This window comes from Monodon monoceros, unplaced genomic scaffold (assembly GCF_005190385.1).
Source record: "Monodon monoceros isolate NGI ecotype Baffin Bay Population unplaced genomic scaffold, NGI_Narwhal_1 Super_Scaffold_12, whole genome shotgun sequence".
NCBI classification, from domain to species: Eukaryota; Metazoa; Chordata; class Mammalia; order Artiodactyla; family Monodontidae; genus Monodon; species Monodon monoceros.
Window position 1 is genome coordinate 5078702 of NW_021703768.1, and position 21199 is coordinate 5099900.

At 45.0% G+C, this 21199-nt stretch overlaps 1 protein-coding gene across 1 annotated transcript in view; it reads left to right on the forward strand.

Moving 5' to 3' along the window:
- The window catches only part of ADAMTS16 (ADAM metallopeptidase with thrombospondin type 1 motif 16), a 154427-nt gene that overhangs the window by 86384 nt on the left and 46844 nt on the right, over window positions 1-21199 (forward strand). Inside the window, exon 18 of the mRNA XM_029219208.1 lies at window positions 17954-18080. Coding sequence (XP_029075041.1) covers window positions 17954-18080 — 127 coding nt within the window. The remainder of the gene's footprint in view (window positions 1-17953; window positions 18081-21199) is intronic.

The window sequence follows — 21199 nt, forward strand, 5'->3', positions numbered from 1 at the left end:
CTGCCCTGGTCCTCATCACACTGCCCTGGTCCTCATCACGCTGCCCTGGTCCTCATCACACTGCCCTGGTCCTCATCACTCTGCCCTGGTCCTCATCACACTGCCCTGGTCCTCATCACACTGCCCTGGTCCTCATCACGCTGCCCTCGTCCTCATCATGTCCTGATTAGGAGACCAGGGCTTCTGCCTGAGGGAGGTACTAACCTTTCTAGAGACAGAGTAGAGAGCAGTGCTGCTGAGTGTTACTTGAAGACTTGAGCTGTTTTCTCTAATTCATCTATGTCAGCGTGTGGCCTTAAGGTTGAGTGAATTGGTTTCTGCTTTTCATCTAATTTAAGATTTTTGAAAGGGTAATCTTATTTGAGACTATTAAAATGGAATTCTCTCAAATTCTTATACATTTCATGTTTATGATGAGAAATAGAAACTTGCATGGAAACTATAGTGATACAGAGTGAGGTTTTTATCAAATGGTCTTGTTCAAAAAATTTACTGGAAAAAATTTTGCTGTAAAGTCATATACTTAAATTCACTCAGAAAGTGTAAGAATTTTATGAAAGTTGCTGTGAAAATGACAAGAAACAACATGTCGAAAGAAGAATTTCACATGACGATAGATGGGTTTATCATCTTAATACCATAAGAATTTTAAGCCCATGATTAATTGATAAAGCTAGTTCACTAGAGGGACATTTTTAGCTTAGAGCCAGTATGCACTAACTGGTAAAGGGTGGAGAATAAATACGTGCAAACTTAGAAACAAAATATTAAGTTCTCTCTGATTTTTAAAAAACAGACAAGTTTCCATTCGGACAAATGGATTTCAGCTTTGTGCATTCCAGTTTTTAATAATTAAGTAATTAATCCAGACAGTACTATATATTTAAGTATAATGGTACACAAATGAGAATAGTACAAATTTAGAATATAATGAATAAGGAAAAAATAAAAGTAAACTCATGCCTTCTTGATAGTTGCTCTAAATAAATGAGATGAAGAAAATAAAGGAAAACTGAATGATTAACCAAAAAATAAGTCCGAAACGTTAACACTAGATACTTAATATATATTAATTCTTCTCATTATAAACTAAGAATAAAATATTTAAGTCATATTTAAGTTCTGACATTAAGAGCTTTTTAAGGTGAAATAGAATCCCCTTCTGTACAGCAGGCTAGCAGCAAATGGCTCTAAAGGCAACTAGAGAAAAATGGGATGTCCTACACTGGTGATGGAGCCACAGGAGCTGCTGTTTTACTCCATTCAGAAAAAAAGTAGAACAGAGCCATACTCTGGGCATCTCTGTGTGTGACCTGGGAAAGTTAACCTACTTATTTCCCTTCCCTCTTTCTTATAACCATCCCCTACGCCTCTCTTGCCCATATTGGGTATGCTTGATTTTATCTGCCCCTATTTAGGATTATCTAACAGTGTTTGATTAAAATAATAATTAAATCAGAAAGCCTTCTATTTGTGTAAGGACATTACGATTTTCATGTGGTGAAAGGAGTGTAATGAATCACGTGGCAGCATCTGTAAAGATGTCTGGCCCATGAGAGTATTTCATTAGGACAGTTTCCCTCACATCTTCCCTTTGAGAGTCAGGCATGCAGAGGGTTGCTCAGTTTCCTCAGCACCGACCAAATTACCCACCTCAGTAGCCTGAAAAACACCGAGTGGATGATCAGCGTACTAGCAAATCTCCTAATTTCATCTAAGGACTAATTTTTACATTGAGGTTTCTAGAGGAAATCAACCCAAACCCATTCCCTAATCATTTGCCTAAAGAAGTGTGTTATAGAGTCAGCGAATGGGTGTTTGTTTTTAATTTTGATGGAAAATTCATGGAAAATCAAGGTTTCTCAATTCAACAGCAAGAAGGACTGTGGGATACCCATCCTTTATCACCTTGTGTAGGCTGCGGCTCTTCCATTCAGTCCTCCGGTGGTAATGCCCATGCCATACCACTCCCAAGACTCAGCACCTAATCAAAGCATCCCCTCCCAGGCCACATGTGAGCACTTGTGAAATCCCATGGGCTTGAGTTGAAGTGGACCCTCCCATATTTTCCTAAAAGGACAAAAGCACAACCTCACCCTCCCTTCTCTCTCTCTTTCCTCTCTTGTGTCCCCAGGGATTATCTTACTTTCTGTACAAACAGGAGGAAAATTAGAAACATCACTGTAGTTAACTGAGCACCTGCTATGTCTTGTCACTTACATGGCTTTGTGGAAACCCTCAACAGGGCTTAAAAGTTGAGAGAGTCCATGGAGGTTAGAGGCAGCCAAATCGGGTTCAGGTCTTGGCTTCATTTTATCTGCATGTTTTATATTTTGAAGATTTCCACTTGCATAGACCTCTCAATAACCTGGATTTGGAAACTTTGAAGCATCTTTTACTTAGCTATCTTCCTGTGACCTTAATGTCTGCAAGGGGGTCTTTAAAGGAACCAGTTAGGGAATTAATGAACTGGGAGAAGATACCTGGGAAATCACCCACCTCTTGTTTCATTCCAGAAACATTACCTGGCATCAGTAAAGGAAGGATAATCCCATTTCCTTATCTGTTCTAATGGGCCTGTCTCTCTATAGAAAATAAGATTTCCTGACAGTGCCTCTCATCTTCTTTTCTGACAGCTTCCTCTGCTCTCTTTTTTCCCTTTCAACTCACTTTTATGACAGAACCATGGGATTTTATTTCAGTTATCCTGCTTAGTCGTGCCTCGACCGGACTCTCATTGGGACATTGGTGATGTGCAAGGACTCATACAATGAGCTGCTAAACCAAGAGTATCTGGGGGGATAGGAACCAGCTTAGCCGATTATGTCCTACTCTAAGATAAGGGCTTTTAGACATGGTGATGACTTCACCAGACTCTTGTTGACAGTGTAAAGGCATCAGAAATTTCTCAAAATTACATATGCTGCAATTTTTTAAAATCTACTTCTGTGATTTAATCGGTTCAATGCATTTCAAATAGTAACAAATTTCAAACCTCTGATTTACTTACTCATGAAAAGGCTTATTCAGATGTGGCTTATAGCTATGTTTAATTTATCTGATGTGCATCATGCAATGTCTGGGGATTATCGTCTTTCAAATGGAACTATTCATCTGTTTCACAATTAGAGTTCCTCAGACAAATCTTAAAACTGGCTTGTAAATCAGGCTCTTTCATACTTTCCCAGTAATGTTCTCTTCACCATCTACAGATATTTTTAGGGCTTAAACTTTAATTAGCTTAGTGGTTAGGTTTAGAAAATGGAATAAAAAAATAAAAATAAAATGGAATAAAATTAAGTATTAGCAACGTTGCCCTCGTTTTGTTGATATGAAACCATTCATTCATTCATTCACTGTTCAGTCAGCAAACATTTGTGGGTGTCAATCTGAACCTCAAACTTCTTGAAGCCACATGGGGAAAATGTAGAGACCTTTGCTAATTCTCTCTGTTTCTGAAGTGCATGATGAAACACCAATGTAATTGTTACTTTATATGAAAAGTCTTTAGTGACTTATTAGCATTAAGGCTAATTGAAACATGGTACCTCTGTACAGCTCAACCAAGGCGTTGAGTACTTACATTCTTCCTTAAGTGTGCAAGGCACCACACTGAGTTCTGAGTCTATAATGAGGAATCATACAGACCGGACCTGTCCTTCAAAACATGCAATCTGGAGGGAGGAATTACCGCACACCCATACATAACATGAGAGATTATAAACTGTCGTATGTAGGCATTCATGAGAACTCAGAGAGGACCCCAGAAACGTGGCACAGAGAGTGCTGGGTTAGCTGCATTTTGAGTATCTGTCGTAGTCAGAGGTGGAGAGCTGAGATGGCTTTTGAGCATCAGTCATTCATATTACTCATCTCACTGGCTAAAAATCACATCTTTTTCACAGGAATTACTTCAAATTAGACATCCCCCATCCTTATATTCAAAACGCCCTTACCTCTTTTGAATGTTAGAGTAAATGTGCATTTTACTTTTCTAAACTTTACCTAAAGGCTTGTGCTTGTCCTTCTAGGTCTCAGAGATCAACTGAAATGATTCTGGCTTTTTCCTCCCTGCCTTGGGTCACCTTTGAGCCAAGTTCATGAAACCACTTCTCTGTCTTTATCCAAGGCCTGGATAAATTACAAAACACATGCCCACTTTAGCCCTCTTACCCCCCAGAAAAGCAGAGGAGAGGAAAACAAGTTCATCCCCTGGAGAGGGACCAACTTCCTCAGGAGGCCTGTGTGATATCCACCCCATCATTTCTTCAAGAGCCCCCAAATGTTCAGGGTAAGATGAAGAAGTCCATCTCGTCCACTCTTCCTGGGGAACAGGAACCCTTCCCTGTCCCCAGAACCCCACAGTCCTGCACACACACCCTCACTGGGGGCATTGGGACCCATCCTAGGCCCAGCCCCTCTCAGGCTCCCGTGGTGGTCACGTGGTCACGGATGGCTCCCCCTCCACCATCCTCCTGCAGGGGGAGGGAGGTGCACATGTGGGTTTCAAGTCCTGCTGCCCCCTTCTCATTAACCAAACTTGGAACCTTAAAGACAGGTAACACCTGCCTATAGCAAAATGAAGGGCATGTCCTGCTGTCATTTCAGACAGGTCAGTGTGGTCAGGAAAATCAGATATCGGGCCAGCTTCTTGTTAAGCAGAACGGACACAAGGATGTCACAGGCCATCCATAAATGGCCATCATCACCACCCTCCAAGCTCTGGTGCCCGTTAGGGTGCCATCATGCCAGGAAAGCTGTCACTTAAGCACACCTGGGCATCATTTAGACTCTAGCAGCAGCTCCCAGGAGTTCACCCTCTCTGCTTTCCTGGAGTTATCTTCCTTCTTCCACTGTCAAGGTCCTTCAATGTGCGGGCATTCATGTCTGTACTATATCTAGCGCTTACCACAGAGATGATGCATGCTTCTCGTGAAAACACATGCTTCGTTTATGGAATATTTTCCAGTTTTCTGTGTAGTTTTGCTTAAATGATGGGTTTCTTTTCCTTTATAAAAAAAATGATAAGGATTTTGTCAACAGCTGGAACTCATTCTATTGTTAGAATTACTGAAAACTTAGATATTCTTTGATATAATCACAGTCTTTTAGACTGAATACTCCTCGTCCAGATATTTTGGCAAAATGTGAAGATTTTAAAATGATTTCCAAAGATCTGGCAAGAGCTGGTTTCTGTAAAAAGATAAAGGTAGAGCTTCATCACATTGCTCGTTAAACTCACCACCTTCCATGGCTAGGGTTCAGCTTTGGGCTTTCCCCAGTTAAAGGATTATTCTCTCTTTTTTAATGTACTTTTCAAATTTTATACTCTTGTTCTCTCTTATCTGTTAACATGGATCATTTTAGAATATTGGCCAGCTTGATCCTAACATTCCTGTGGACTATGAGATTTTTCTTCCTGACAGATAGTTGAGAGATTGGAAGCACAGTCGAGAAATTGCTTTACAGATGTGCCCCCAGTCAGAGAAATGATACTTGCGTCTCCGTAAACATTCAGCCAGGTGGCTGAGGAGACCCCCAACCCACATGAAACTCGTCTGAAAGCATAATTATCTAAAACCTAGTGTAAAAATAGAGCCCAGAAACCCTAAATACCACTGGGCATATGGCTGTCTATATTTTTATTTTCCCAGAATATTCAGATGTTTGAAAACAAAGGAAGAAACATTTAAATTTGCCTTTAGAGTTTACTATTATTTATATGGGGAAAGTAATTTTAAATTAAAACCTCGAGCATCCCTACCACCTACAAACAGATTTGACCTCCAAAATTCATCTTCTCTTGGTGCACAGCTGAACTTTTAGATTCGTGACCTTTTCAATGTGGGATAAAGTGGAGTGTCTAGTATCCCCAGGCTAAATCCCTGTGAAAATCTTGTTTTTTGGAAAATGCTGTGACTTGATCTGAGATGCAGAGCCAGGAGTGTTTTCCGGCATCCTCATATCCATAGGCAACTAACTCCCAACCTAGTCAGGGCCTGCACTGATGCCTGAGGGTCTTCACCCTGGGATGGTGGGTGCCGGTGTGTGCCATCTCCTCTTTGATGTCTGAATGTCTCTAAGGACCCCTTCAATTAAGAGAATATGCAGTTGAGCCTGGCCATTTCGACTTTAGTAGTCCAGAATTTGGGCATCACTGGTCCATCCCGTAGGCACCTGGCATGTAATGTTTCATCCATTCACCTATTCCTGTCCATGTTGAGAGGGAATGCCTGCAGCCTGAGAAGCCCGGCCTGCAGGCTCCCAGCCTGTGGCTAGGAAGGATGCCGACCAACCAATGGCTTTATTTCTTCATTCTCGATTTGACTTAATCTCGGTGAAAATGCGCAGAGACATCGGAGGCAATTCTCCTTTTAAAAATGCAGAAATGGAGGTAAATGGCTATAGTATGACTGAAAGGATATTGTTTTCTATAGGCTCCCAGGTCAGTCTCTGCAGAAAGCCCAGGATCTGGGCACGCTGCATGGAAGTGAAAAAGTGTCCTGCAGAGGAAAGAATTTGTATTGTGCATCCTCACATCTCATCATCCCTACATGCTATTGTGTTGAGCAATGACTGGATTTTTTTTCCCCCTTTCTTTGGTTTTGATTTTTTTCTACACTGGTTTCAATTTTATAAGCTTTCTCAATGTTTTAAACTTTTCTTGGGTCTGTGGAAGTGCTTTTTGTAGGTTCAGTGTTCCCTGCACCTCTGGTGTGCCTTTGCTGTGCTCTGCTCACCAACGGTCAGCTCCAGGAGGCCCTCAGGCAGCAAGCCATGGTCCTCACCACCCCAAAGCTGCACCACCCTCAACTTTCCTGTCCGGATATTTGTCTTCATGGGTGACGTGTCTACATGTCACTGCATTCTCTCTGTGGTTTAGATTCTGTGACCGTGATGGGATGGTCTAGGGTGCTGGTTGGTTGGTGATGTTTGCTGTTTGTTATTAGCTGCTATGTGCTCAGGATCCAGCACATCCCAGGCATCAAGTATATACTTGTTGAGTGAACAAATGCAAGATATCAACCGCTTTTCCATTTATAAATATGCGAAGGCCACAGATGGAAATGGCGATGCAGGGTCAGCCCGCTTTCACCCCTCCATGGTGGCTTCCCCAGGGCTGCCCCTCAGGCTTCTCATCCTTCTGCTCCTGGATGTAAAGAAGGGAGCATATCTGAAAGTGAATTGAAATTCCCTAGAATTCAAATTCCCTTGCTTCTAGCCTTCTACTCAGCTCTCAGTGAAATAGAGTTAATTGTCCTCCAGTATATGAAGAGTTCTGAAACAGAATATATTATGAATCTCTTTCCTTCTCAAACAGGAATCAAACAAAAGCTTAAAATTTCTACACATGCACGTCACGTTGGATAGAAAGGCCAGGCCAGCAGGTGACCTGTCATGCCAAGGCTAGAACGTGCAGCGTGGGGTTTTGGCCAGACTGTCAGGGATCGAGTCCTGGCCCAGCCTCTTTAAAACTCGTGAGCTCCTTAAGCCTTTCACGCCTTAGCAAGCCCATCTATAAAGTGAGGATAATAATGTAATCACCCGTATAGGGTTCCTTTAAGGATTAGAGGAGAGAATACCTGTAAAGCTCTAACACTTAGTCTGGCCAAGTAAATGTCAGATTCTATTCTTTTCCATTAGTGTTATAGCTTTGCTTAAGAAATTGGACCGTTTAGGTTACTAAACTCTTAAAGCAAGAGGAAATTACACAATGATACTAGTCACGTGGCCCCAGGCAGGGGAGATGAACACGTTCCTCCCTATTTTGGATTGTGCTGCTGTCTTCAAGGTCCTGTGTGTGTTTTGCACACTGGTGTGTTCAGGCGTGTGTGGTGGACACACACACTTGGAGAGGGGCATGCAGCATGTCTCTGTGTGTCTCTGTGTGCCCACGGGGTATGCAAACTGGTAGCTGCCACAGTGAGTGGACAAAGCATGGCCTGCCCTTTTCCTACCAGGATGGGACAATGGCCAGTGGGCAGGACTTTGGGGCAGCTCAGGAGGAGAAGTGGGGCGAAGGGTACAGGAAGTACATCCTGGAAGCTGCAGTTTCCAGCATAACAGATGAGTTTACTCTCTTATGCAGCATTTAAAGGAGATGGAGAGAAATGGTCCTGTGAAACGCTTTCTGGTTCCCCAGCCTCATGGATGGAGCGTGCCCTTCTTGGGAGGACTCAGGTCGCCACGCGGAGTTCAGTCCAGCACGTTGTGTGATAAGGCAGCATGTGGTCCTGTCCACAGGGGCAGCCCTGACCTTGCAGACCCCTCGGCCCCCCACTGAATGCCCCAGACAGTTAGGCCACTGGTTCTGAAACCTGTCCTGTGGAGCTCCTATTTTCCCTTTCTCCACCCAGTCTGCTATCTTAGCATCTGACCTTGACAACATGCCAGCCTGTAACCTTTTCAGACTCACGAACTGAGAACTTTAGGTCCAGGTAAATGCTGAACCCAAGATCTTGAGTGTACAGAGTATATGCATATTGTGAGAGAAAGTCTCTGACTAAGGACCTAAGAAAAGCCCTTTGATACAAAGGCATAGACATTGCACACAAGCATGAGGGCCGTTTCTTTTGCTTAATCTTTAGTTCACCATTTTTTCTTCAAGTGAGGTTATGGGATGGTTGAAATATAGGTAAGCACAATGTAATGAATAGACAACAGAGAAGCAGGAGTTTGAGAGAGATTTCAGAGGCAACTCATAAGGGAGAAATGATCTGATAAGAACCATACAGAAATTAAGAAACAAAATCAGGAATATGAAAAAAGAAATGCAGATGTTCTTGGCCACGACTGTGGGTTCAGATTTTCAGATTCTCAAGTGAAGCAAAGACCTTCTGTTCTCATGGAATTTTCTGCAGCCCTGGATAAACTGTGAAAAATGGTTTCTCAAAGCATAACCAAAACCTTTACAAGCAGCCTGGCATGTGATACCTGGGATGCTCCCTAAGAGCTCAGGTGTAAGAGTCTGGGCACAGCCCAAGGAGCAGAGCCCTGATGTGGAGTCTGCCTTCCACTCCGCCCTCCACTGAGGAGGGAATGTGAACAGGCCCAGAACCTTTCCTTCTTCTTCAGTGCCTGTGTGGGTGTGTGCTTTATGGGGCCCCTGACGTGCTTTCCAGTTTGACTTTCTGTGTCAGTCGACAATTACCACGTGGATCAAAACAGAAACCAGGATGTCAGCTTCCCCTGCTCCCAGCTCCTCCCTCCCTGGTGCATCTCTTAGGCTTTTGTTGCTGAGCTTTCTGGGGGGCAAAGAACAGGAAGGGGAAGGGGAGGCCCGAGCAGGTAGGCAGACAGGCTGCAGGCCAATATGAGGTCAGGTGAGCATCACCTGAGAGGTCAGGCCCCTCCTGCCTCATCCTGCACTGCCCGGTGTCCTTGAGAAAAGACTGTCCAGGATGTCAAAAAGTGGGGATGTGCATTTTCATGAAGGCCCAAATCTGTAGATGTTGGAATTATTTTTCATTACAAATGTCACAAACATAGAAAATAGGGAAGACAAACCTTCCTCTGACCCAAGGTCACTGCAAACATTTTAATAAGTCCTGTCCCATCTCTTCCTTATGTTCCGGTTTACATGTGTGTGCTCTCTTTCAGAGGTTCGTTAATGATAAGCTTTTCCATGTTATCACATCATTTGTATCCTTCCTTTGCAGAGAGTTCCTCCTTACGTATTAAATCAATAGCTCATTTTTAATATGGGAGTTCACATTCTTGAGCAAATACATTCAACCATTATTGATACTTTTGTTGATCTAAAACAATAAAATAGCTAGTTATTTTACCGGCAAAATGGGTTTATCCGAGAACAGCAAAGAACTGCAACTCTGGACATGCAATTTATGTCAAACCACAGGCAAGTCCAGAGCATAAAGGAGAGGAACATTCTTTTATAGAGGAGAAAAGGAAATTGTGATGGGCTGTTATAAATGAAAAGTCCATTGGAGGAAACTGGGAGTTTGAAGTATAGAGACTTTCCATTGGCTGAGCTGTGCAGTTTCTCACTGGCTGGACTGTTGCCAGACAAGGAGAAATTCTTCCTTCCTTCTGCTGGTAGTAAAGTCATAACCTTCTTCCTGTTGGAGATGCAAGGTACCTCTCTTCTTGTCGATAATGCAGTTGACATCGAGTGGTGGAGCATGAGAACACCCCCTTCTAGACTTCCCGTTCCTTTTTCTGTTTTTCTTTTGAATGTAAGGGACCTGAATGACTCTTTTTTCTTTGAAAATAAAGAGTATTATTCTTATATAAATTTAAAAATGACCTCTCTGTATGTGGTTCTATACTACAGTTTTAAGTAAGATGTCATCATTTAAAGTGTGAGAGTCTAGTAGCCAATAGTTTACCTTCACTAATTCAACCAATGTTTATTGAGTACCTCGTCATTTTGTGTGTCAAGTACTATGTGTTGAAGGGTTTACAATAAATGCTCATGAATTTCACGTTCTATGCATTAAAACTTTAGTATTATCAGAATATTTAATCATATTTTCTTATTAATTTTTTTGAAGAATATAGATTACTTTTTGAAAGTAAGAATATCTGTGCAACCACTACCCATATAAAGAACTGGAACATTGTCAGCACCAAACCAATTGCATTTTATTTATGTATGTATTTTTGGCTGTGTTGGGTCTTTGTTGCTGTGCATGGGCTTTCTCTAGTTGCGGCGAGCGGGGGCTACTCTTCGTTGTGGTGCACAGGCTTCTCATTGCAGTGGCTTTTCTTGTTGTGGAGCCCGGGCTCTAAGGGTGTGGGCTTCAGTAATTGTGGCACACGGGCTCAGTAGTTTTGGCTCGTGGGCTCTAGAGCATAGGCTCAGTAGTTGTGGCGCAAGGGTTTAGTTGCTCAGTGGAATGTGGGATCTTCCCGGACCAGGGATTGAACCCACTTCCCCTGCATTGGCAGGCAGACTCTTAACCACTGTGCCACCAGGGAAGTCTCTCATTTCTTATTTTGTGTATGTGTGCTTATTGTTTATTTTCTTCATTAAGTTAGTATGTCAGTGACAGTTTAGCCAGGAAAGCAGACTAGGCATTTCAAGCAGGAAGGTTTTTAATATAAAGGATCATGTACTTACAGAATAGCTGGAGAAGTTGGAGGAGTAAAGGTCAGAGACAGACCCATGTAGCTCTCAGTTGCTCTGGCTATTAAAGAGGTGGAAGGTGTGGAACATTCCAGAAATTCCTGGTAAGGATTAGAGTTAAGCCAGCATTGGAGCAGGTGCTTCCCAGGAAAATGTCTGGAGACTACTGCAGACCTCACATCTGCCAAAGCCAGTGTTTATCCTCTCTGCCAGGGACATGATGCTGTGGCTCTGTCCACATCCTGTGCTCGTACTTCTCATTGGTGGGATCTCCCCGACAGCCTCATAGACAAGAGATGTAAAGACTGCAGTGCTGACATGGAGCCCCTGTAATTGAGGGAAGAGCAGGAAAGAGAGGAGTGACCTGGGTTGTAGGTTGTTATGCTTGAGGGTAGCCCCCTCCCCCAAAACATCAGCTCCTGGATTCACCATTTTCTCTCCCCTAACATATTAACTTCTGCTTCACATTTTTGTCTGCATCCAAATAAATTGATGTCTGTTCATTTTCTAATATATGGACTTTTGTTCCAATCTATATCAGTTCCTTCTTTCTGCTTCCTTGATCTATCCTTTCTTCTAACGCTGTAATTAAGTATTGGCTTCATTTATTTCCAGTCATACCTATTTTTATCAATATAAGTATTTAAGGCCATGAAAATACCCTCTGAATCTTACTTTTAGCTACACACCGTAAATTCTGTTTTATAGCATTTTTGTCATTGTCATTTTCTTAAATGAATTTTGCTGTGAACCTGATGCCCACTCTCCTGTTTTGTCCTACTTCCACTAATTGCTTAAAATTTCCAGGCAACACTCTACATTTTCCCTTCCTTCCTCACCTGCTTGTGGCCCATCAGTGTCCTCCACTGAAGACTACTGTCTTTCAGAAGGAGCATTTGGAAATGTGCGCAGGCATTTTAGTTGCCATGATGAGTGGGGGTGGGTTGCTTTCAGCATCTAGTGGGCAGATCCAGGGGTGCTAAAAGTCTTATGATATGACAACCATGCTGCACAAGTAATACTGGTACCTAAAATGTCAGTAGTGTCCCACTAAGAAAAATGAAAGGTCTCCAATGTCACCAGCTAAAAGAATTAACTGACAGGGCTTCCCTGGTGGTGCAGTGGTTGAGAGTCCGCCTGCCGATACAGGGGACACGGGTTCGTGCCCCGGTACGGGAAGATCCCACATGCCGCAGAGCGGCTGGGCCTGTGAGCCATGGCCGCTAAGCCTGCGCGACCAGAGCCTGGGCTCCGCAACGGGAGAGGCCACAACAGTGAGAGGCCCACGTACCGCAAAAAAAAAAAAAAAAAAAAAAAAAAATTAACTGGCAGAGTCGGAACTTGGACATGCATTGGACAAATTCAGTGTTTTTCTTTGGGTTATATTTTTTCTATCACATTGTTACTAAATTATTCCATGAATGACTAGATCTAGATTTCCCTCTTATCCGATTAACCGGTAAAAGTTTGGGACTTGGCTGACACCAAGGTCAAACAAATGTCTCCACTAAGAAAGAAAAATGAATACATTAATAAAGTAAAGTTATGTTTCTATTTCAAAGAAAAACAATTTCCTATTTGCTTGATCGAGAGCCTGTACCTCACTCAGGACCATCAGTGTTCATTAAGTCCTGATTCTTTGTTAAGACTTGAGCATAAGCATTGAATTTCACAAGTCTTCAATCTCAAAACTGGAAACCAAACTGAAGACATTCATAGAGTCACACCTAAAAAGCCAGAAGATTTTGATTAAAGAATTTAAAAAAAAATTGACTTTTAAATTGTCATATAAGTGGAGAGAAAAGATTAATTTTCCTTCTCTACTATTAGAACTGACAACCAGCAGTTTTAGAAAATGGTACTCTTGTTCAGTAGGTCCTCATGTAAATTGGGTCATTAAGATTATCTGGCTTAATTTCAAGGAGTTCGCAGGATTTGATTTAATGGAGTTCACAAGATTCCCTACAGAACAGCTTTAAAATGACATGTGTTTCTTTTTTTTAATTTAATAGTCTCTTATTCCCTGTTAGCAAGTGGAAAAGTAGACTCATAAAACATTGATTCAGATTTCGTCTCTGCATTGATACATGGGTCAGTCATCAAAACTGTGCCTAGTTCATCCTAAGTACTGTATAAAGAAGAGAATATACCCTTACTTGGATGATTCTTTTTGCCAAATATTATTAACTCACTACAGTCATCCTCCCCTGTTGGTTCCAGGAACCTGCATGGATACCAAAACCGGCAGATGCTCAAGTCCCTTATATAAAATGAGGTGGTATTTGCAAATAACCTATGCACATCCCCCCACATACTTTAAATCATCTCTAGATGGCTTATAATACCTAACAGAATGTAAATGCTACCTAAATAGTTGGAAATACTTGGTAAATGCTAGGTAAATGGTTGCTGGCACAAGGCAAATTCAAGTTTGTTTTTTTAGAACTTTCTGGGATTGTTTTTCTGATTTTTTTCCATCTGTAGTTGGTTGAATCAGCAGATTCGGAACCCTTGGACCAGGAGAGCTGACTGTATTAACTTGCTGGGGCTTAGAAGTTACTGAATATAATGAAATTGGCCTGGCTGAAAAACTGCCTAGTAAGTGTGGGAGCAAATCAATCCAGGCAGGCTGTACTCTCCGCTCTCAGGAAATTTGATCTAAGGGATGACACATATATGTCCACTGAACTTTGACATTAGGTTCACCATATAATGTCTTACCCAAACCTGGATGCTACTGAGAGGGAAAAGGGTTGCTTACCATTTTTCTAGGACAAATGAGCACAAACCTGGGCTAGCCTGGCAGGAACTGTCTTTACTTACAACACTCCAGACACCAAATGTGTGGGTTTTGTCCACACCAACCAGCATTGCTGGATTTTCCAGCTTCCGACGGGGTGTCCTGCATTAATCTAACTCCGGTACTAACTACCTAGAGTACCATCAGACCCCACAGGTGAAGGGCTCAGTCCCACAGCACTGCTCCCACTTCAGATGCCATTTGCATGCCATTTGCATGCCAGGGCACCCACACTTCTGTCTGACTTGGCTACAAAGCTGTGGGTTCTACACTCTCCTACCCACCCCACCCCCCCACCCCCGGTTTCAGGTTCAATAATTTGCTACACCAGCTCACAGGCCTAAGGAAGCCACTTTACTTACTTACTGTCACTGGTTTATTGTAAAAGACACCAGGGAACGGCGAGATGAAGAGGTACACAGGGAGAGGTTGGGAAGGGTTCCGGACCCCATGAAGCCGGGTTGTGCCATCCTCCTGGAAGCTCTCTGAACACGTTGTTTAGGGGTTTCCATGGAGATTTCATTACACAGGATTGATTAAATCATTGGTCATTGGTAACTGAACTAAATTTCCAGCCCCTTTCCCCTCCCCAGAGGCCCAGGATTGGGCTGAAACCCTCTAATCATGCCTTGATGCTTCTGGGGTCCAGCCCCGTCCATAAGCTGTGAAGGGACCCCGCCACCCGCCAGCTCAGTGGCACACAAAAGACACCCCAAAGGTTCTAGGAGCTGTGTGCCATGAACCAGGGACAAAGACCAGGTATTTATTTTTTACTACATGTATATCACGGCTCTGTAACCTGAGACATAAAAGTGGTGGCCTTGGATATTGCATAAAGCGCGGTTCTCAAAGTGTGGTCCACAGGGCAGCAGTGCCAGCAGCACCTGGGCATCGGTTAGAAATGTAAATCCACAGCCCCCACCCCACGCCTGCTGAATCCAAGGCTCTGAGGTGGCCAGGATTCTGTGTTTAAACTACCAGAGAATTCAGATGTGCTCTCAAGTCAGGGAGCACGGGAGTTCAGAGGCAGGGGGATGTGGGTCTGACTTAAAGGGATAAGAAGCCTTCTGCCAGGTATGGCAGCGGAGGACCGTATTCCAGGTAGAGAGACAGCTGGGAGTCAGAGGACCAGGGGGGATGTCGGCATGACAGGGATGCAGCAGAGCTGGAGGACAAGGCTGGGAAGTCTCCAGCTTAAAAAGAGAAAAACAGACTTTTAATCTGGGAGCGGCATGAGCGTGTGTGTGTGTGTGTGTGTGTGTGTGTGTGTGTGTGTGTGCGTGTGTGAAGGAAGTATCTGTGGTATCAGTCCAACAGCTGGACTTGAAGGAGGAATGCCTGGAGTAAGGCATGGGCGTGGGGGGCAGGGGACTACAAGACTGATCCCTTGACCACACAGAGACCCGGACAGGTGGGGCTGGAGGAAGCCTGCTTTGAAATGGATGTTTATGTATTTGTGCATCTGTTAGACGGCCAGGTCTGTGAGTCCAGGAGGCAGCCTAGGGACATCGGGGCTAAGAGCGGGTGCAGGGCAGGAGACGGGGGCGGGTCAGTAATCCATCGCCACGTGCAGTCAGGGTGATGCCCAGGAAAGCGCCTCCGGGAAAGTGGACGAGGGTGAACCTGTGCAAGGCTTGGAGTGTAAGACGTGAGGGACCCTCCTCCAGTGCCCATCACTGCGTGTTTGCGTCTGTTCTGTGTGTGACGTAGTGACAGGGCACACAGCTGGCTTGGTACCACATCAAGGACAATGAAAGAGATGGATTTCCGATATGTGCTTCCTTCCACAGTGAAGCCCAGCAGGTGTCAGTGGGTTGCGTTGCCTGACGTGCCTCTTGGTTCCCCCCGTCCCCAGGAAAGCTGTGACCACGAGGGCTCCATGGCCTTGCTACACAGGTCACCAAGCCCATCTTTGATTTTACTAAATCTGTATATTAGAACAAATGCCACGGCTTCAGTCTTAGCAGAGCCTGGAAATATTCTCTTTTTATTATCATTCTTCTGCCTCGTGGGACTGAGGTTCACCTTGACCTTCTTCCTGTTACTGCTCCGGGACACTTGCTGTATGTGACTTAAATCTTGTTCTTTCATAGAAATACTCACTTTCAAGATTCTCAACATGTTTAAGTAAATTTTCTTAGATTTCTGCAGAAATATTCCATGACCTTTATCAAAGTCACTTTTAATATGCTGTTCCTGATGAGAGACCATTAAAATCAGGAAGATACAGTTGTGAAATCCCACTGGGGTGCATCAAATAAAAACTGTTTAACTTGGTTAAAATATGATTGTGTCAAGTTGGCAGAGAGCTGAATAATCGCACAAAACCACAAGGGTCCTATGTCACCTCTGATGTCCTCCATCAGCACCGACAGGGCCATACCCAAGGCAGGAAGTGGTCTGGGGCTCAGATGCATGAGATCTGTGCTTGGGACCCAGGAGGGCTCTTTTCCCTCTACTGATCAAGGAAACTGATTCTCTAGAGAAGGGAACTTTCCCCATCGACTTGCCTTATTCCTTTTGACAAAGCAAAGCCAAATGTCAAACTTGTTTCCACGTATATCTTAGAGACTTTTAGTGTTCTTTAAGTAAGGGACTCGGTTTCATAGAGAACCGAGCATTAGATGCTGTTGAGCTTGGAGTTGCCAGCCTGTGGCTTTGGTCCTCTGAAACCATGTCTTGGGTCCCTTCCTTTATTAGACACCTCTGGTCATCTGCCTGTGGGGACCAAGTTGGATGCAGGTCATTCTGAGCAGTGCAGCCTTGACTGCAGAGGAAGTAAAACAGATGGGCCTCATGGACAGGAGGACTGCATCCATTTTCCAAGCACAGCAATAAAAATCATTTTAAATCTTAATATTAACTGTGTTAATTTTTAAAATCAACACTGGTTTCGTTCTTTTTCTTTCTTTTTTTTGTTCCTTTTCACTGAATGAACTCCTTAACTTCATCCTTCAAGATATATATCTATTTACAGCCCTTTTGTATTGTGGTAAAATATACGATATATATTATATGTGATATAAAGTGTACCATTTTAACCACTTTTGAATGCATGGTTCAGTGGCACTAAGCACATTCACATTGTTGTGCAAATGTCACCACCATCCATCTCCAGATCTTTTCCATCTTCCCAAACTGAAACTCTGCCTATGAGACACCTCCCCAGCCCCTCATCCCCCATCCCCTGGCAACCACCCTTCTACTTTCTGTCTCTGTGATTCTGACTAGTCTAGGTACCCTGCTGTAAGTAATGGTTCCTTTTTAAAAAAATATTTATTTTTTGGCCATGCCCTATGGCACGTGAGATCTTAGTTCCCCAACCAGGGAACAAACCTGCACCCCTTGCATTGGAAGGGCAGAATCTTAACCACTGGACTGCCAGGGAAGCCCCATTGGTACCTTTTTTAGTAAATTTAATGAATTGAAATATGGAACATATTGAGAGATGCTCAGAAAGCCTGAGTAGCCCTGGGGGTATAAATGGAGCTGAGAATCAGACCTACTTTCATTTCCGTTGACCTCATTTGAGGCAACATCCAAGCCATTGTTGTGAAAAGGTCACCATCCGGCTGCAACCCTGGAGGTATTTTGCTCTGTGAATTCTCTGGTGGGGAAGCGCTTATCACTTTGTTGTCTGTATTTCTTTCTGGTTTACTACCGATCATTTCCTGTTGTGCCCTCTCACTTAGAAGCACAAGTGAGTGTACTTAATATGGGTTTGTTTTGAAAAAATGTCTGGTGTTTCCAATTCTGGAAACAATAGAAAAGAACCAAAAGATTGTTTTGTCAAATATATGTTGGCACCCATAACAAGACACACGTTACAAGATGTTAAAATGTGGGGGGAAGATACAAGCCATCCTAGAATTGATGCAATTCACTGATAGAAATCACCAAGACAGGCCAGAAAAGTAGAATATTAGTAGTCAGCCAAAGGCCATTAATGCAAAGACGTGCCAATACAGTAAAGATTTTTTTCAAGAGATTTCATTAGCTCTTCGTCTGCCTTTTACCACAGGGCATGTTTGTGAGTCTTCACTGTGCACCCCACTCTCTCACAGGGCAGATGACCACGAGAGCAGGCTGCTACAGAGACCTGAGGTTCCCGGTGAACGCATCATTCTGCAGCCCCGACACCCGGCCTGTCGCAGGGGTCATGCCTTGCAAAGTGTCCGCCTGTCCCCCCAGGTAAGAACTGCCATGTTCCTCTGAATGTATGTCAGGGTTTTGCAGATATAATGCTGAGGCCTTGGTGCTCCTGAGTCTGGGGAATAGAAGTGCCATCCACTGCCACATAATCCGTGACAGCAGAGGCAAAACGAACAAGAACTGCCTGAACAGGTGAGCCAAATAAAGTGCACCGGGGCTGGAAACAGCCTGCAAAGCCTTGTCAGTGGGAGCGAAGGTCTCGTAGTAGATGGCGCTTGTTCTGTCTTACTCAGTGCAGGCTGTGGGAGGGATGGTGTGCTGTGGACATAGGAACACTTTCCCTCGCAGCCTCTATCCCCTTCGCTGGCGTTTCCTTTTCTTACTGAGTGAAACCTGTTAGAAGAATCTGCTGCCGAGGCCTGTCCAGGCTGTAGAGGGAATGTGGACGCTGCACACTTGTGGGACGGGCCACAGAAAGCAGGGCTCTGTCATCCTACTCACCTGTCCCCAGTACTGCCGCCCCTCCACGTTTCTGAAGAAAGCTCAGGTTCCCTGACGCGGGGGTTGGGAAGGACCCCTAGGAGGCAGCCGTGGTCCTGCCCTGCCCTCCTCAGCCATCACTCCCTGGGCTTGTCCGTAGTCTGTCTGCTTCTCACTTGCTTCATCTTCATAGAGGGGCTGTGGAAATCATCTGAGTAACGTATTTATGGGATGAAAGGCCCGCTAGACCCTTCAGACAGCGGAGGTACCCGCCACAACACATGTGATCTCATACGTCTTGATTTTAAAGATCCACAGGAGATGGCTCTGCTTGAGCTGAGCCTCAAAAGCAGAAAGCTGGATGCCTCCCCCAGAGACAGTAAAACCCAAGAGGGAGGGAGGCACTGTCTCCCTTCTCTCTGAGTTTGTGGGTCCCTGGTCCCTCACTTAGGGTAGAGATGGAGGACACAGACCAGCATCTGAGAGGCCGGGACCTTGCCCCCCACCGCTGTGAGGGGAGCGGGGCCTTCTTGGGAAGATGTGTCCTCTCAGAGGGCCAGTGGCCCGACTCAGCCGGACTCCTCGGCTACCACGCCCCACAGCCTGGTAATGAGAGAGAGAGATGGGTCAGTATTTGCAAAAGGAATTTAGCGCCTGAGGCCCATCACCCACCGAGGCATTGGAGGCCCACCTGGGGGTTTTTCTGGGACCGAAGGAGCTCCTGGAACTGATACCCAACCTGGTCCTCGCTTCACCTGTCAGCGATCCTGCAGCCAGCCGGGCGCCCCCATGGTCTGCGCAGGGCTGGACGGCAGACAGACGCTCAGCCACTGTGGGCTCCTTCTGTGCCTGAAGCGACACACCAAGTGCACACCGTCCAGGATGGTTTACGAAATGAAGCCCCTGGTCAACCAAGAGAAGATATAGCACAGCACCACTTCTGCAAAATGAACCTCCTGTTCGAAGGAAACAAGGGGCCAGACAGCCAGGGCTCCCAGGGTCCGCTGAGGTGTTGCACCAACTTGACCCCTCCTCCCGGGACAGCCGGTTCTGCACCTGTGTTCCAGGTAACACAGCGTGGACTTCACTGTGACCTCTGATCATACATCTCCAAGGAGCCTTGGGGAGAAGGATGTTAAGAGCACTGCTGCAGGCACTGGGGTTCTCTTTCCATAGTGCACCGAGTTCTTGCTAAGTCAGAGGAATCCAGGGTGCCTCAAGGCAACTAGTTAACAGTGTTGAAAAGCCGAAAAACCTCACTAATTTAGACTAAGAGGGGTGTGTTTGTGCGTGTGACTTTTATGTGCAGGGGAAACCAAAGTTACTGGTGACTTGGGACTAAATCCATCGGAATGTTAAAGCTCAGGCTGATTGGGAATATTTAGTTCTTGCCTGGAATCTCTCCCTGGGATCGTGTGAGTGGCTCATCCCCTTGTAGTCCAAGCTGCCCAGGTGGCTTTGGTGAAGCTCATTACAATGGACTCAAGTGAACACTCACCCCAGCCCCGGGCTAAGTCACCCACCCCTCGGCTTCCAGCTTCGTGATTTTAAGCATCCCATAACTCAGATGCGAAGTGGTGGTTGGGACACCCTGAATAGGCCCCTCTGCATCTCCAAACCGTGCAGGACTCAGCGCAGGATGCAGGAGTGGCTGGCAGCCCTGAGAGGGCAGGGGGAGCAGAGGCAGCCACAGTAGCCAGCACCTACTGCTTCTCCGAGGACGGCCTCCACCCCATGGTGCGGGGAGAAAGCTGAGCCCTTAGGGGAGGCATTTAAGTGATGCCCAGCTGCTGTCTGTCCAGTGTTACTCCAGATGGCAGGCTGCTTCTACCAGCGTCTGGTCCCGTGTACGTGCGCCAGAAATATCACTTTCCACAAAGGTCACTTATTGGATTGGATTATTGGTTATTGGATTTCAGTGATAGAACTCTAGCATACCTTACGTGGTCAGGCAAAACTGTCCTTACTCTCAACCATTATCCATGACTATTAGCATCATCTCTTGTGTCTGTTTAGATGCGTCTTTGTTCCTGGTACAGAATTTTCATGCTCATTGATTCCAGAAAATCTCTCCAGGGTCAGATGTTAGTTTTGTCTACTGTCGTATCCTGAGGGACAAGAGCTGCGCCTGTCTCTCAATAAATGCTTGTAGAATTCAGGGATGAACCAGGGTCCCATGGGCCAGGGCAAGAACTCCAGGCCTGTGGCATGGTCTCGGGAAAGTGGCTTCACCTCCTGGTGCCTCGGTTTCCTCAGCTGTGAGTTGACAAAGAGAAAACACACAGACGTATGCCCTAAGTACGAAGCTCTGTGACCCCACTCTCCCTTGGGGGGTCTTGTAGGTGAGCCCAGACAGTCCTGTTTGTATGCTGCCATTGAGAAATAAGACGCTGCTTCGTCCACTCTCTCGTAATCTGTAATAAGCCTTATTTGTATGTTTCCACGTGTCTCTCACGTAAAGTACCCGCCCTAGGACAGCCTCCTTCAAGATCTGCCCCAAGAGTAAGAGAGCTTGTATTATTCTTGATGAGCCATAGCTTTAAGGACTGAGGTCTCATCAGACACTTTCGGTCACCAGAGCCGCCTGTGGCCATTAGCATCCACGTGAGTGATCGTGCTCCCTGACTCTCCAATCCTGTCCCAGCCTCTCACTCCTGCCGTCAGCAAGGACTGCCAGG